At 36.1% G+C, this 17890-nt stretch overlaps 1 protein-coding gene across 1 annotated transcript; it reads left to right on the forward strand.

Moving 5' to 3' along the window:
- Nucleotides 1-7593: 7593 nt before the first annotated feature.
- On the forward strand, nt 7594-15167 carry LOC127432717 (secreted frizzled-related protein 1-like). The gene is made up of 4 exons (XM_051684078.1): nt 7594-7614; nt 8088-8883; nt 9424-9504; nt 12659-15167. The coding sequence occupies exons 1-4, from the start codon at nt 7609-7611 to the stop codon at nt 12979-12981; spliced, it is 1206 nt and encodes a 401-aa protein (XP_051540038.1). The 5' UTR covers nt 7594-7608; the 3' UTR covers nt 12982-15167.
- Nucleotides 15168-17890: the final 2723 nt, after the last annotated feature.

Raw genomic sequence — 17890 nt, forward strand, 5'->3', positions numbered from 1 at the left:
CAGACAGAGTAATTAGTACAGTAATCTAATTACACTGTAGAAGATGTAATTAGTAGTTAGTAATTAATTACTTTTTAGAGTAACTTACCCAACACTTGTTATAACCACACCGATTTACAGAGCACATGATAACAGATCCGTCTTTTCATTTCTTTGGACCTCTTTGTGCAGGACTTACTGTTTACTTCAAATCATCCTCAGGTGCCCTTCGTAATTTTTTACGTTCCAGTAAAAAAGTTGTAGTCCTAAAGAAATTAATTGTAATTTGGAAATGTTTGTATTAAATAAGGAGCACTCACATGAGATGAAGGCTCCAGTCATATCAGTAACCTTAGAAAAGCAGTTTTCATCTACACGGAGAGGGTCCCCTCATGGCGGCTGCCATGTTAGGATCACATGACCAGCCAAATGCTACTTTCTTAATCTTAGTAAGCGGCCTGTTATTGGACACTTTCAATCTTGGATTACATATTTAATCATGGCTGAGTGTGAACAGTGAATTTCTACAATGGCATCTGTTACAGAAAAATATTGGTTTTGAATGATGTTGCACCCAAGCCACTAGGTGTCAGTGTAAGTCAAAGATTACACAAACAAAGTCACTGAGTGCACCTTTAAATGACGTAGAAAGTGATTTCTGTTGCAAATGGACTAGAACCTCCACACATCACATGGCCTAGGAGACCAGTTTAAATAAGTTTATTTCACAGCTAGTTAAAACACCCCCAAAGAAATACCCTATTAACTAGAGTTGGGGTACTCGAGTTCGGACTCGTGACTCAGACTCGAGTCTGAGTCATGAGTCCAATTTTAATGGACTTGGACTTGTCATGGACTCTGAGGAATTTTTACTCGGACTTGACTCGGACTCGAGCCTTTAGGACTCTGGATTTTTTTCAGAGCCCAGACGAGTCCATGGCATTTGTGATGCAATGACAAACAAAAAATATAACATAGGGTGACCATACATCTTCTTTTACCCGGACATGTCCTCTTTTTCAGACCTGAAAAAAGCGTCCAGCCGGGATTTCAAAATGGCCTCTAAATGTCTGGGATTTGGCTTTGTCTTCATATTGATGTGCTCTCTACAGTTAGTACTATCATACAATCTGTGTATTTGATACTGGGCATCGGTTTTCACACGTATATGTCCTTACGTGTGATTATTCTGGCTGAGAGCAGCAGCGCGCACTCTTTCAAAGTACTTTTTTTAACTCTCTCGCCTGCACACTTGTGCTGTATGTGTGTGCGTGAAAGAGATTGCCATTCGCCACACGTGCTCTGCCGCTCTCATCCAGAAATATCAATAACATAAGTACACTTTAAAAAGTACGTCCCCCAACTCAAATTATTAAATAGAACAAATGTTTTATCAGACTCATGCTTACAACACAAAGTCATTTCTGACTAAAAATGTTGACTATACTGAAATCTAATTTACTACATATTAGGGACATTTAAACTAATATGATGGATGAAATAGACCATGGAAATTGCACAGCTCAGTCCATCACATATATGTAGCGCAACCTCTGTGTGTTACCTGTAAAGCTGGCACTTGCGTTTCAATGGCAAAAAATAAGTCAGAAAATACAATGAAGAACACAAGTGAGGGGAGAAGTCCCTATTCACCTATTATCCATACTAAATATAAGGTGAAAAGAACAACATGTCAGCTCAAGGAGAGTTTGTCATAAAAAAATTTGATCTTGACTTTAGGGAAGTAGGCTACACCTGGACACAGCAGGAGGACTGAAAAGTGTGAAGTGTAGTAGAATAAAAATACATTTCTAATGGTATCTGATCTTTTCTGTTTTTATTTTCCATTTAATTTGATGGACATTATTAAATGTTTTAATATTACCATTTATTAAATGTATTTAATTAATTACATTACATGTATTTCACCCATAATTTTAGATCAAACTAAACCAAATTGAATGGACAAATTGAAAATGAAGTAGAAAAAAAAACATAATAATAATAACTCTGGTTGTAATGACTAACACAGCTCTCACTTTCTTTACTCTATGTTTGAGTGGAGGGGAAAAGCAACAAATAGTTGAAAAAGTCAACAGCAATAAGAAGTGTGTTGAAGGACAGTTTTGTCTTCATACACCTAAAGCATATGCTTTCATTCTGAAACCACTTTGAAGTCTGTTCAGCAGGATACTAATCATAGTGTGAATATGAAATGCAACAGAGGTGTTTTTGTTGCATTTATATTAACAAACTCTATTTCTTAGTTGTGAAGGTTATAATAAGCTTAAAATATTGATGTTGAGTTTACGGTTTCTTTTGGACTTGGACTCGATTGTTTAAAGACTCGGACTTGACTCGGACTCAACTAAGGTGGACTCGAACCCAACACTACTATTAACAGCCCAAAGGGTAGTTCCAGTAGACCTCAACATAGGATTTGTATGAATCATTGACTGTCATCATGTCTTAAAGCAAAACTGTCATAAGTGTGATTATGATGTCGTTATAGGACATCAAATATGGCTACAGCAAATAATCTAGGATTATTGCTTTGATCATTAAAAAGCATTTCCTCTTGCACAGCTGCTTCTAAAAAATCTTCATGTTTTGACCCGGTTTATAGCTCTTTCCAGGAATCCCAATGAGTCAGAATGTGGTGTTGGAAGAGATCCAGTCTCTCACAGAGAGTGTTTTCATTGGTTAGAGTTAGGTTAGGGATGGTGTTCATGTTCTTGCTAGGAATGGAGTTAGCACTGTTCCAATAGAGATACAATGGATGTGTGCATTTAGGTCAAATGGACGTTCAAAACATATTTTTTGGTTCTGTATGAAGGTTCCTACAAGCATCAAGTTAAATGCAGGGGGAAGACACAGCATTTGTTTAAAAAAAAAAAAAAACTATGATGATTTGGTTGCACTGTCATTACAGTGTGAAAATTATGCTGAAACACTTTTATACTATAATAATTAAGAATGTCTCTGTGGTACATTCAATCAAATGGAGGCAAAAAGAAGATAATTATGTGTCATATAATATCTTCTTAACAAATAAAAAAGAAAAGGAAACGGTGTAACAGTGTCAATTACGTGGCAAATGCGTTATTAATGCAAATAATTTTGTTTCTGCAGAGCACAGATGGATTTTAATTACGTGCTGCATGTAATTTAAATTTAAAAGTAATGAGAGCATGGACGAATTTGAAACAGACATGATCTCACTACATACTTTGTATAGTAATGTCTCTGTTTACCAGCACTAAGACAATATTGTTACAACATTTCAGAAACAGGGGCACTGATGGCGACACGGAATGGTATGTTTCCAAGTCCTGGGAAAAGGGAGCAGCCCTATGGTCCAGATTTAGTGCCACCAAGTACTGAAAGCAAACAGAATGAAACAGTTTTTTATTCATTTGTGATACTCCTCAGATTTACTATATGAATGGATTGAAATGTAATAGTAAGGTGTACCGTTGCGTTGCAAAGTGAACTGTGCTAACTTTGGGCCATGCTGGAAAATAGGTTAATTCCTCAAACAGTCCTCTCTCCTTTTCCATATTTTAAAATCACACTCTGAACTTACTTGGTTGGCTTGTACAGGGTGACATACATCAGAGAGGCATTTTTATGATGAGAATGCAAGGAGTAACCAATGGTTAGTCAACCTTATATGATAAATGATTAATCACTGGGGTCATTTATTCCACAGTGTTTCCCATGGGACACCTATAGGCCATTTATCATGACATATAAAAGGCTCTAACACTGAGTTTTCACCATCACTCAAATCCTTTTAGACAGCATTGGAACATCCAAGTTCTATAAAATATGCTTTCAGGCCTATGTGTATTTTAACATACCTTGTCAGTCAGTGAGATGTGTAAAACTGTTTGCCAGATCACATTAGACAATTCATCAATAGAAATGAATAGAAATGTGTTAAAGTAGATGAGGTAGTTCATAGAACATTTGCTTATGGGTGTAGCCTACCAGTTTTAATTTCTCTTGACAATAGCATGCTTGTGCCAATGTAGAACTATGAATTTGGCTAACTTTTATGGCATATTGCAGTTAAAATATTCACATTAAAAATGTAAGTAATTTGCAAGACATACTGTAGCATGTTATGAGAAGTTGTACACTAATGTTATAAGCATTCAAAGAACATTTTATTGAAGGGGCCTTATTTTTGTAGCTATATCAGAATATCTGTATCGGGTTTATTGTAATTGAACTTATATGCAGTTTATTGTAGCAGGCAAGAACCTTTGTTTAAAACATTGTTCCATCCACACATGGTCTTTATGATCTACCAAACTTTGGCACTTCTACAACTTTCAAATAAGGGAACTCATTTAATCAGGACCAGAATCATTCAAGTAAAACTCTGTAAAACAGTTTGTTTCAAATCATTAAACCTTATCTTTTTATTCATTCATGTGCCACTATTGTTGCAGAAATGCAGTTTTGATCGCATTTCAGTGCAAGCTGGTTCAACACTACTTAGTTAAAAATCTGTTTGTAATTTCACAATGGTGACGTGTGGAAACTGATGTCTTTTGTTAATGTTACAGACATCGGGATGGAAAAATGAAGTGTTATTATTGATAGGCAGTGTACTAATCATCCAACAGATGGATATGTTTACAACAATGACACAGTACATGTATATCTAATAAACGCTGTAATACTGTATGTGTATATATTAATATGACTGGATGAAGTATAGGCCTACTCATATTTTTTCCCATTTATTTATGGTCTTTATGATATCATGAACATTCATCAACGTTCAATCATACTTCACATTACATGCATCAAATTAATAAGGGAAACTCTTATTAACCCCCCCCCCCCCCCCCCCCCCCCAAACCCAGTGTTCTGCAAGTTCTGCAACTGAAACTATATTTCACCAATGCACTGTCAAGGGAATATTGAAAATGTCTACCTAACATGAATGCTGTCTCTAAAAGAGGGGAAATATCAGATTGCAGCCAAGTCATGAGTGCAGACATTCATAAATCTTTGAATGACTCTCATTTATACATGGAATCTCAAAGATTCTAACAACAGGTGGTCTCACTGGAGGTATACAGGGTCTGCTACCTCCAAAGATGTCCTCTCAATTTTTCAATTGTGTGTAGAGAGTAAACCCATTCTGCACTGCATGAAAAAAAAAAGCAGCTTAAACCAGGCTAAAATGGTTTGCAGGTCTTAGCTGGTCTCCCATCTAGCCAGTTTTTGAGGGGTTTTGGGAACTTCTCAGCTGATCGGCTGAGGAGGTCAGCTGGTCAACCAGCTAAACCGGCTTAAACCAGCTAACACCAGCAAACCAGGGCTGCATTTCCCAAAAGCATCGTAAGCTAAGTAGATCATAGAATCCATTGGCACCAATGGTCTCAACGATGAACTTAAGCTTGCAGTGCTTTTGGGAAATGTGTAGTCTGGTTTAAGCTGTTTTTTGTTTTTTTTTTTTTTTTTTTAATAATGGATGACAATGACAATTATATTTTGATGTAGGCCTAATGAAAACATCTTAGGTCACTATAACTGTAGACTGGCGTCCCATGATTGTTGGTGACATGACAACATCTGTTTTCATTCAAATGTCACGTCACTTAAATTCTAACATTGTGAAACAATCTTGCTCTGTTTTCCTATTGATAAAGTGACAGTGTGTGAAAGCTATTACACAGCTGCAGCTCTGAGGAGGACATACCCATGCTGACCGGGAATAAACCTTATGGGTTCCTTTATAATAGTTAAGGTTAAGCTTTGGGTAAGATAAGCCCCTCTCAAATCAGTTTAAAAACCAGCAACATGCAACACAGGGCATCTTACAAGTATTTTCATCCCAGTCCCAAAACCAAGCCAAAAATCGCAGATACTTCTGCATAAATTCTGAAGAAATGTGCAGAGGAGCCATCCGGCTTGCTTTGACCAACTTGACAAACACTGCTATAAATCAGGCTGCAGAACTTTAATAGAATCGGATTAGACATTTTACACATGCAACCACTGACACAGTCATTTTCACTTACATTTTATTAGTACAGTATGTTGTACAAGAGCTTATGAACCCCATAGCCTTTTCAACAGATGCAGCTGTGAGGAACAGTTTTATGGTTTAAGGCAGAATTTAAATGAGACAGGCTGGAAAGAGATCCAGTTCCTGAGCCTATATCCAAAATATCCGAGTCAAGCCAGGAACTTGCCAACATTGCCACAGTCTGAATCAGTCCGTCACTATTGTGCACAATGCAGAACTGCCACGATAACATTTATATATTTCACCCTGTTGTAAATGTTTAAAATTGAAATCTAAAAAAAGTTTTGTTTTTTTTTATTCTGTAGTTTATCATGATAGTTATGTAGTCATCTTTTTCTTTTTTTTTTCTTTTTTTTTTGAAGCAATATACTGTAGGTCAACAACGTCTATTGTTTTACAGTACATCTAATCAACAATGTTTTGTGAAATGCAAACACGCACATATTCCATCTTTGGCAGTTAAAGTTTATTTTACTATGGCCTCTTTCTGTTCTATGTTTTACACTTAAACTGTCTGTATATGAGGGGTTTTATTTAGGAAGCTGGTATTGGGTGTGCAGATTTAATTTTGGTTTGGCAAGCTCTGGTGTTTGTGCTGATTTGCTGTTGTTCTGATTCTTTGTGTCATTTGTGCACCACAAACTCAAGACTCTAGTCGTAAATCTGATACATCGAGTATGCAGTAGTATTCCCTATACCGCCTTGTAAATGCGGTGTCATTTTGTAGTGTTGCCTACATTTTTTGTAAACAATTTAATTCAATTTTTAAGGCTTTATAGTGTAGCTTCCGAACAACATATTTATGCTCGCTAACATTATATTGCCCATATTACACATAACAGGTAGGTTGATGAAATTGTAAAACTGAATTCCATTAAGCAAATCAAAATTATACATGTTGGAAATGAATAAATGATTGATTTTTAGCTTCATTTACTAACCCTCATGCCATCCCAGATGTGTATGACTTTCTCTCTTCTGCTGAACACAAATGAAGATTTTTAGAAGAATTTCTCAGCTCTTTTAGTCCAAACAATGCAAGTGAATGATGACCAAAACTTTGAAACTCGAAAAAGTACATAAAGGCAGCATAAAAGTAATTCATTTGACTCCAGTGGTTTAATCCATATCTTGTGAAATGATCCAATTGGTTTTGGGTGAGAACAGACTAAAATATAACTCCTTTTTCACTGTACATCTTGAGAGCAATCTCCTTGGCGATCATGATTTCAAGCTCGATTACACTCCATATAGTGCTCTGCGCATGTATCAAGCACTAGGAAGTGTAATCGAGCTTGAAACCATGATCATGCCAACTTTACCAAGAGACAGCATTGGCAAGATGTTCAGTGAAAAAGGAGTTACATTTTGGTTTGTTCTCATCTAAAACCAACTGGATTGCTTCAGAAGACATGGATTAAACCAATTTTATGCTGCCTTTTATGTACTTTCTGGAGTTTCAAAGTTTTGGTCACCATTTTACCTGCATTGTAAGGAGCAACAGAGCACAGATATTCGACTATAAATCATTGCTGTGTTCTGCAGAGGAAGAAAAAAAATCACAACACTGGGATGGCATGATGGTGAGTAAATGATGAGAGAATTTTCATTTTTGGGTGAAACACCTTTAAGTGTTTTATCTTTATAGGGATTATGGGAATATAATTAGTAAATGGGTGTACCGAACACAATATAGTCTTTTAAGAAGAGTCTTTTAAGTGTAGAAAATCACTGAATTTCATTTATAGTGTGCAGAGCAAAAAATTGTGTATTCATATAAATGTATTTTTATGGTCAGAAATCTTGCCATTCTTTCCATGAAGAAAGTGTTTGCTGACCATTGAAAAATCTATGCGTCCATAATGATAGTGCATTGCCAGTAATATAGATAACACGTATGCTATATTTACAAACGTAAAACAATTTCTACATTGTGTCCTCCTGGACACTAAACACACGCACATCTCTATTTTCTCTACAATATTTTCTATGAACTTCAATCTATGAATCATTATAAGGGGTTAATACTGTATATCCGTTTTGCTTCCCCTTGCAGAAGAAAACAATGTCCAAGCATATTGGGCAATCTTTTCTGAGTATGCTATGCCAAACTGCGCTCGCGGTTGCATTACTATTGGCTGTTTCACCTTTCAAGTGCGTTCATTACTCTCGCGCCGCGCCACCAAACAACAGCGCACGATCCTCACATTCCAGGACAGCACAACAAAGAGACCAAGTTAGTGCCGCATTGACACAAAGACATCCGTGGAGATTTTCGGAAAGCATATTTTTGAAAGTCTCAACAGGTGGATATAACTGTTACCGATACATGATCATTTCTCCGCGTGCCATGAAGAACCTTCTCCCCATCCTGTGGATCTTCATCTGGCTGTTTTTCTTCCCTTCGCTCAGGGCTTCTGAGGATGAGTACATCTGGAAATCGGACACAGAGGTGCACAGTTACGGCAAAGGTCCGCAATGCATGGACATTCCCGAGGACCTGAGGTTGTGTTTTAATGTGGGCTACCACCAAATGTTGCTTCCCAATTTGCTGGAGCATGAAACCATAGCGGAGGTGAAGCAGCAAGCGGGCAGCTGGGTTCCTCTGGTGCACAAAGCCTGTCACCCCGGCACACAAGTGTTCCTCTGCTCGCTCTTCGCCCCCGTGTGCCTTGAGACACTCATCTATCCGTGCCGCAGGCTGTGCGAGGCTGTGCGGGACAGTTGCACCCCTATTATGGAGGCGTTTGGGTTCCCTTGGCCTGAAATGCTCACCTGTGACAAGTTTCCCCAGGACGATGTTTGCATTTCCATGAACAACACCAACAGCAATGACACGGCCAATTCCGCAGGTGTGTAAAAAGTTTAAAGCTTACTTCTTCTTTTTTATTTTTTATTTTTTTTGGGATAATTGATCAGTTGATCAATTTATTTATATGTTTATTTGGATCTTTCTGATAAATCAGGTACAAAATTATTATTATTATTTTATTTTATTTTATTTTTTTACATAAGGTGTCTGATGTGACTGGAAAAGATTTGCAATTCTTTATTCAAACACTTAATTGGTATAATAGTGTGTTGCTCCTAGAATAGCCATATACAATGTTTTATTAAAAAATAATGAATAATAATATTAATAATATAACATTATTATGACATAACATTCATGGCTTTCAGGGAGTTAAATGCATATTAATACATTATAATTCTAACCTTGTAATGTTAGCTATTATATATATATATATATGTTTTTGTTGGTGAAGGAGATCATTTAATAATCTTAAGATTGCTTCAGTTTGTCTCTCTGTTTACAATTTAGGTCAGTAAATTAACATTACTGAATATGCATGTCAGGATATTTAGATTTAATCTTTACTCTCTTACCTCAGGTCCCTCTCCTGTGTGTCCGCCATGTGACAATGAGATGGATACAGATGTTATTCTGGAACACATGTGTGCCAGTGAATTCGGTAAAGTTGATTATCAGATATCATGATATCATTGTATTTGTGCCAACAAACTGGAATGAACTTTCTCCACCCAAAACAATATTGTACAACCTTTAATTCAGGTACCAACAAAATAGTAGCTTACTTATTTAAAAAGATTGGTAAATAAAAAACGAAATATAAGATTAATATAAATTATCTGTAAGATCATCTATCCAAGTTGCTAATTAAGACATTATTTTTATGTCTCATGCAGTAAAAACACAATGTACGTAAAATGTTATGTTTTCACCAACAAAAGAGAAACAACTGATAGTTTTTAATTATGAGAGAGTGGATGTGGCTGTACTATTTTCACCAAGACCACAGTATCAACAAGCTTATCAGTGAGGCCTTACTGTTGAAAAAATCTTCAAAGTCAAAGACTGTTTGGGTTTGGAACTATGTATTGTCCTTTAATTACACTAAAACATAAAAAGTGTGTTCTTAGAATAGACTGCTATGGGAGTCTTAAAAACTGTGAATTTCTATAAATAAATAGAAGGTTATAATGTACTTATAGATCTGGAAATAATTTCTTTTTCCAAACTCTTTTCAGCATACGGCTAATGCAAGTGATTTTCAAAACGATTCAATCATTGGCTGGACCTTTATGACTTTAGGAGATCAAAATCTGATCGGCTGATTCCCATCATTGTGCTTACACTCTCTTTCAGGGTTTTAGTCCACACATTTGTTTCCTATAATATTTCTGCCTGAAAAAGCATATTATATGTGTCTAATATTACATCTGAATTAGCACTCCATTCATATATTTCCCTCTTGAGATAATAAGAATGGTGCTTGGGACTGACAGTGGTGCTTAAACATAACAACATGTGTGTGCACAGACAGAACTGACAAACACTGAGTATTGTGTGGCCACTATTGGAATGGTGCTTTTTGTTGCTCCATTCCCATTGTTTTTTTGTTTTTTTAACACAACCTCAAAGGTATTTACGCTTGTATATTTCATGTCTAGATTTGGTTTGTTTATCCATGACAGTGAATTATTGGAATTCAACCGCAAATGGAAATGTTTTGCATTTACAAAAAGCAGAGCTACTTCTCCATTGCAACTGCAGTCTCAAAAACATGTGTTGTGGTTGGAATACAGCACGTTTTCTTTTTCAGGGTCTGAGATGTTGTCAAACACAGGAAGCTTGCCGGTGGCAAGAATTTCATGGGACCTTTTATTTTATGGCGGGCTATCAAGCAGCAACCCAACAAAAGCTTTTTTCTAGTCATTACGCAATGACTACTAAGCAGAGATGGAAACCTGAGTCTGGGACTCACTGGGACTTGATTTACACTCAAGTTGCAGAACATTTTCTTGAGAACTGACTTAGACTCATAGCAGTTGACTTGAGACTCCATATTGGACACTTTATGTCTACAAGGAGAAACAATTTCTCTTAATATTGCAACACTGTTTAGATACAAGAGAGTCTCTCATGCACTCTCTGTTGCTTTTTTCTCCTTATGAAACTGTGCAAACATTTTCTTTCTTATAATTTCAAAAAATTATAAGAAATCTGAAATGAATTGTCCTGCAACAGAGTTTATAAAACTAATCTGTATCATATGAAAAAAGTGTTACCAAAAGAGATTTAAAACTTGACTTGGATTTGTGACAAAATACTAAAACTTGAGACTTAGACTTGGCCTTCAAAGTCTTGAGAATTGACATGAACTCATGACAAAAGACTTGAAACTTGACTTGTATTCTGTGTCAAAGACTTTAGAGACGTTAGTGAACATCTCTGGTCTCAAGCTATGTGTCCCCTACACTTAAGACTTGTGCTTATGTTTAAATTTTCAGCAAGAATCATTTTCAGCAAGAAACTAAACGCTTGATAGTCATTTAAATGTTTATATTTTACGTTGAAGATATAAATGTAGCCCATGAATAACATTAGCACAAATATAATCAGAAAACGATGTAATTTCATTGCTGTCAATTGTGTTGAAATGCAGTTGTATGCTTATGTATTGCTTGACCTTAATAGCTTTCTTCTTTGACCATTCCCATCCATCACACCAGTGTATGGTTTTCACATCATAACAGATCATGATGGTGATGATAGTATATAACAGTTGATAGTCATTATATCAAAATGAAGCTCCAGGGAATGATATCCTGGAGTTTAAGATCTAGTACTTTAAAAGTACTTCTGATATTGTGTGATTATGTGTAGTAACAGCCATATGTTCTTTTTTGTTGTTGTATGAGCTGCCATACTAAAAATGGTTTATCACAATCTGGATGTTGTTGATAATTTTTTGGAATAACAAGTTTGAAAACCCTCACATTCCGTCACAAACTTTAAATAGCCAGTGTTATGAGGAGTGCCTAAGGGTTCAGTAACAAGACCCTCTTAATTCTGCTTATTAATAATAGAGGAATGTGGTGAAGATTTGAATGATCTCTATGTTAATCTTCAGGGGATTTAGAATTTGAGCCATTTGCATGAATCGTATCCTCAAACACCCTGGACGATACTGAAGTGCAACACATTGCACCACTCTTCTTAGCACAATTAGCACAGAATAGCATCTGAAAGACATAAACTAAAGTGAATTCTTGGCCTCAAATGTGAAAACAGATTATCAGAAACAGCCAAGCATTCAGCATCTCCTTGGCAAAGAAATACAACAATGACCTTAAGGAAAAAATTGTCTCCCCAGAATGCAAGTATTTTGAAAAATTCAAATTAAAGGTTGAAACTTACAAAAGTGTTTTAGACTTGGCTCAAATTTAGACATGCATTCAGTTTCCAGTTTAATATGCAGAGACAACTTTAATTAAGCCATTTGTAGGTGGATTTTCTAGAAAATTGTAACCACTGTGGATTTGTTGTACTATCAAAAGACTTCTCTGTTTGTTTGAGCATCCCAACCAGTCAGACACAACAAAACTGGCTAAACCAATGGCATAAATTTGGGGCAGTACTATCTGTTTTGTACGACCAAAGGCAGATGGGTGGACTTTTTGAGAAACCTGTTTGAAAACAATAATTGTTTTTGTAATTCCGTTTGGTGATGCTAGATGCACAGAAATGACACACTTCAGCTTTAAATTGTGTGAAAAAGTGAGTACATGAAAAATCTAAATCTTCATCTTTTTCTTTTGCAGCAATCAAGACAAAGATTAAGGAGGTCAAAAAAGAGAACTTGGACCGAAAAATCATTCTGCAGGACAGGAGGAAGCCAGTGAAGCTTGGAACTCTGAAAAGGCAGGACCTAAAGAAGCTTGTTCTCTACCTGAAAAATGGAGCAGACTGTCCTTGCCAACAACTGGAGAACACTGGGAGCAACTATTTAATTATGGGTCGTTGGGTGGGGAAACAGTACATTTTGACTGGCATTCACAAGTGGGAGAAATCTAGCAAAGAATTTAGGAAGACCCTTAAGAAAATCAAAAGCCATAAATGTCTAGCGTTTGAGTCAGTGTTGTGAAGCAAGTGATTTAACAATTTGGATTTGATTTTTACTGATTTGTTAATTCATCAATATAGCATTATATTATAATTTGCGTTACAGTACAGCATGTGAAACACTGTTTATAACTCATTTTACTTCCATAATCTGACAAAAACTGGATACTCTACGAGTAAAATTGTAGGGTGGAACTTTATCCATCAGGAATTGATCGGATCATGAAAAGTGGCCAGAATAGAGGCAGGTGGTTGGAGAGGAGGGCTTGAAAAGTTAGAGGGATTCATGACATCAGCAGAAAAAGAAAGGTTGTTTCAGAGGTGGAGCTTTTTTACATTTTGATTAAAGATTTTGATACTAAGTTTGATATTTGTTTTTTGTTTTTTAATAACGCACAGTGATGAATCATTCACAATAAGGCCAGAAATATGCATTAAGAAAGTAAAATTTATTTTCATGTTCATTTCCAGCCAAACTCCAAAACTGAGACAGAGCAAACAACAAAACAAAATTCTAGTTTGCTTTAAAGAGTTTTTTGCCCAATAAATATCTGAAAACATTCTGAATGAGGGTAAAAATGGATGCTTTATTTCATATTCCCTATAGTTGCTTTTTCTAAACATTTATATCACCATTTAACCAATCCAAGTAAAAAACTGTTTTGCATTATGCTGCAAGTACATGCTATTCAGTCATAACTGTACAGTCCCGCTCAATGTTAACCACTGTGTAATTTCCGCTTTCATAAACATTGTTTTTTATATATCCTGACATTTTGATGCTGGATTAATACCTACTAACAACCCCGATTTCGAAAAAGTTGGGACAGTATGAAAAATGCTAATAAAAACAAAAAGGAGTGATTTGTAAATTATATTCACCCTTTGCTATATTAAAAGCACTACAATTAAACATTATATGATGTTTTACCTTGTGAATTTCATTGTTTTTTAAATGTACAGTAATTTCAAATTAGATGATTGCAACACACTCCAAAAAAGTTGGGACAGTCGAGTGTTTACCACTGTGAAACATCACCATTTCTACTAATAACACTTATTCAGCATTTAGGCATTGAAGACACAAGTTTTTTTAAGTTTAAAAAGTGGAATTTCCCCCCGTTTATCCATTATGCAGGTCTTCAGCTGCACAGTTGTATGGGGACTTCATTGCCATATTGTGCGCTTCAAAATGCACCACACATTCTCAGTTGGAGATGGTCAGAACTGAAGGCAGGCCAATCTAGCACCTGCACTCTCTGCTTATTCAGCCAGTATGTGGTTTGAAGTTGTCCTGCTGAAATTCAGGGACGTCCCTGGAAAAGACGGTGCTGGATGGCAGTATACAATATGCTGCTCCAAAATTTGTACATTTCTGTCTGCATTTATGGTGCCCTCACAGATGTGCAAGTTACCCATGCCATGGGTACTGACACACCGATGGCCCATATAGACACTGACTTTTGGACCTAACGCTGATAACAGCTTGGATGGTCCTTTTCCTCTTTGGTCCGGAGAACACAACGGCTGTGTTTTTCGAAAACTATTTGAAATGTGGACTCATCGGACCAAAAAATACGGTTCCACTGTTCTACTTTCCATCTAAGATGAGACTGAGCCCTGAGAAGTCGGCAGCGCTTCTGGACAGTGTTGATGTAGGGCTTCTGCTTTACATAGTAAAGTCTTAACTTGCATCTGTGGATGCAGTGGCGAGTGGTGTTGACTAACAAAGGTTCACTTATGTTATCCCAAGCCCATGTTCATGATATCCATTACAGATGAATGATGATTATTAAGACAGTGATGTCTGAGGGATCAGTGAAGTGGTTTTCTTCTTGCCATTTACGCACCGAGATTTGACCAGATTCAACTATATTTTGCACTGTAGAGGGTGAAATGCCCAATCCTTCCAATTTGTCTTTGGGGAACATTGTTCTCATAATGCTGGATTATTTGCTGAAGCATTTGTTGGCAAGTCTCGTTTGATCCTTGCTCTTGAAGGACTAGGCTGTTTTTTGGAGGCTCCTTATATACTATGACACGATTGCCTCACCTGTTTAACATCTCCTGTTTCACATTGCCTTGTTATTTTAACTCGTCAAATTGTTATTATTCTTAAATTGCCCGTCTCAACTTTTTTGGAGTGTGTTACAATCATCTGATTTGAAATGACTGTACTTTAAAAAAAAAACAATAAAAAAAAATAAATAAATAAAATAATTCACAAGGTAAAACATCATATAATGTGTAGTTTTAGTGCTTTCAATATAGCAAAGGGTGAATATAATTTACAAATCACTTATTTTTGTTTTTCAGAATTGGGGTTATGTATTATACATTTTATGTTTCAGTATATTCACCACAGCAGTCGGGTGTTAGCCTTTTTAGTAAAACCATAATAAATGCACATATTTGCAGTAGCTGTTGATTTAGAAAAATATGATAGGGAGGTTGGTTTTGTTGATTTAAATCTCGATAAAACATTAACCTTTAAAACATCATCTGTTCAAGAGAACACTTCACTCGCTCTTAGTGCCACACAGTGGACATTTCACTTCGGAACTGCCCTGAGACATGTAATGAACCACATCATTTAATTTTGCAACAACATTGCCACAGTCACACAATGTTCATTGCACGGGAGAAAGCAATAACGAATTGCAATGTCAGAGCACCCAGCCATAGACCAAAGAGAAAGATCAAAAAATTTCTAAATAAGCTTTGAAAAATGTTAGTAATGTTGTTGGTTTTGTGAATTGTTTTCTGAGGTTTGCTGCCAAACCTTGCTGTTGAGCAGATGGATAAATAATTATTATTAAAATTATTATTTTCACCATTATCATCGCTGGTTATTATATTATAGTTATTATTATAATTAATAGTTGCCCAACAACAAAAATAATAATTCAGCAAATAGGGAGTAGAAATTCATATATATGATTTAAATATGAAGGCAAGTGTAGAAATAAATAACATGTACACATTTAATTACAAAACCTTTTGTTTATAAATTATATATATTTGCAATGTGTCTGATCATTTTTGACTTCATAACTGTCCAATCTGTAGAAGTAGCTGGCATTTATAATAAAGTTTTGAACAAAAACTGTCAGTGTTTCTCACTTCTTGCTCATAGTTTTGAATGAATACATCTCATTCAGTCAGGCGGTCACATTTGGTCTAGTCGCACAAATATTTCAGCGTATCCGAGGCTCAAATCAGATCTGAAATTTAGCCTGTGCAGATGGTCAGAACTCCACACAGCAGACCGTGTGACACTCCATTTGAAAATTACTGAACTCTGGTCTGTCATCTTTGTCGGATGCCGTGAAAAGGCAGATTCAGTCGAGGAAGATCAAAGAAAATGATCAGCAAAAATGTAGTGAGTACTTTTCAAGTTTAAATATAATTGTAAGAAGTAAAAAGAACAATTCTTTCCTTAGAAATGTAATTAAGTAAAAGTACAATATTCTGTTTAAATTGCACTCGAGTAAAGTACAAATCCCAAAAAATAATACTTAAGTATTAATTCTTGCCCCTCATTTTATTTTTTTAAATTTTTTTTTTTTACAAAGGAGGGGCAAGTCAAAGTACATTTTTGTGATAATCAGTATTATGCCACAAATACTGTCTATTGAGCTTAACTTATATTGAACCTGGAATATTCCTTTAAAGACTTTGTCTTTGTTTTATACAATTATAACAGCATGAAATTGCAAGACACAAGTAGCAGTTGTGACCTGCCAAGCAGCGCAGCTTCGTAACAAGCCACATGCAGTTAGATCACTGCTAAATTACTTAGAATTGAGATTGGATTAGAGACATATCTGCCACTGCATATGCTGTACGTAAGCAGAAAAAGAGTTTATCTTGTATAGACAGAGTGGAGATTTGTTTTGGATAGAGAGAGAAATGTGAACATTTTTCCCTCCCAGCTCACCTGATGAAAGGCAGTTTGACTGTACCCTCCTGTTTTTGATTTTCAGATGTTGAAATTTGAGGGGAGCAAATTAACTATCAAAGCCAAAACATTAGATGATAAATGGCTGTTTTGTCATTTTTGACCAAATTTAACATACACTTTTCAACTATGATATATCACAACAATCACAATTCATGATCATCAGTTGAAGGCTGCAAGATGTACAAATTTATGTAGCTGAAGCTTTGCTGGCAAATATCAAGTAAACTGTCTTTCTCAACATGAGTGAGTATATGATGACAGATTTTTAATTTTTGGGTGAACTATTCCTTTAAAACAAGGCCTCCATTAAACATTGCTTTTGGTTTTAGACCAAGGCATTTTCCTGAAGAAACATCTGTGGGGTACTGCCTGCCAGTAATTACCTTGATATAGTTTAAAGGCTCATATCTGTTGCTGATGAGCTGTGAAGCAGTAAGATCTGTTATCTGCTACTATCATGCCACAACAGGCAAGGCCTTCAAATGATCTGACTTTGCAGTAATGCAGACTGCTCTTACACAGTATCAAAATGAGTGGTTTAGTTCCTTTTTATCCCCGTGATTTAGGTGAAATGGACTGCATGTGTTATCTAGCCATGAAAGAAGTCATACAGGAGTCAGTGACATTTAAAATCAGCAAATTAGAGCAGCTGAAAGATGTTGACCAGATAAACTATGTACAAACACGTACTACTCTGCAAATAATTGAGCTCTGAAGTGTAAGGATGCATGACCCAAAGTGGTAGTGTGCAATATGTGTATGTGGCTTGTATCTCACTGTATATTACCCTTTTGGCACTACACCTGTTTACATTCACAGTATCATAAAGCGTGCAATCGAGATACCATCAGATTCAGAGTGCTGGAGTTGACAACATGGGCATTCGAATTAATTTGCCATGAAATCACTCTAGATTGAACACAGGTGCTGCTTTAGAAGAGCGTAATGTGGCCATGTTTATATGTGG

The sequence above is a fragment of the Myxocyprinus asiaticus genome, chromosome 42 (genome assembly GCF_019703515.2).
Source record: "Myxocyprinus asiaticus isolate MX2 ecotype Aquarium Trade chromosome 42, UBuf_Myxa_2, whole genome shotgun sequence".
NCBI classification, from domain to species: domain Eukaryota; kingdom Metazoa; phylum Chordata; class Actinopteri; order Cypriniformes; family Catostomidae; genus Myxocyprinus; species Myxocyprinus asiaticus.

Excerpts from the sequence above, each read along its gene's own strand:
- LOC127432717 (XM_051684078.1), top strand. Across the intron at positions 8,884-9,423 it reads TGACACGGCCAATTCCGCAG|GTCCCTCTCCTGTGTGTCCG; the intron begins GTGTGTAAAAAG and ends CTCTTACCTCAG. Across the intron at positions 9,505-12,658 it reads CATGTGTGCCAGTGAATTCG|CAATCAAGACAAAGATTAAG; the intron begins GTAAAGTTGATT and ends TTTCTTTTGCAG.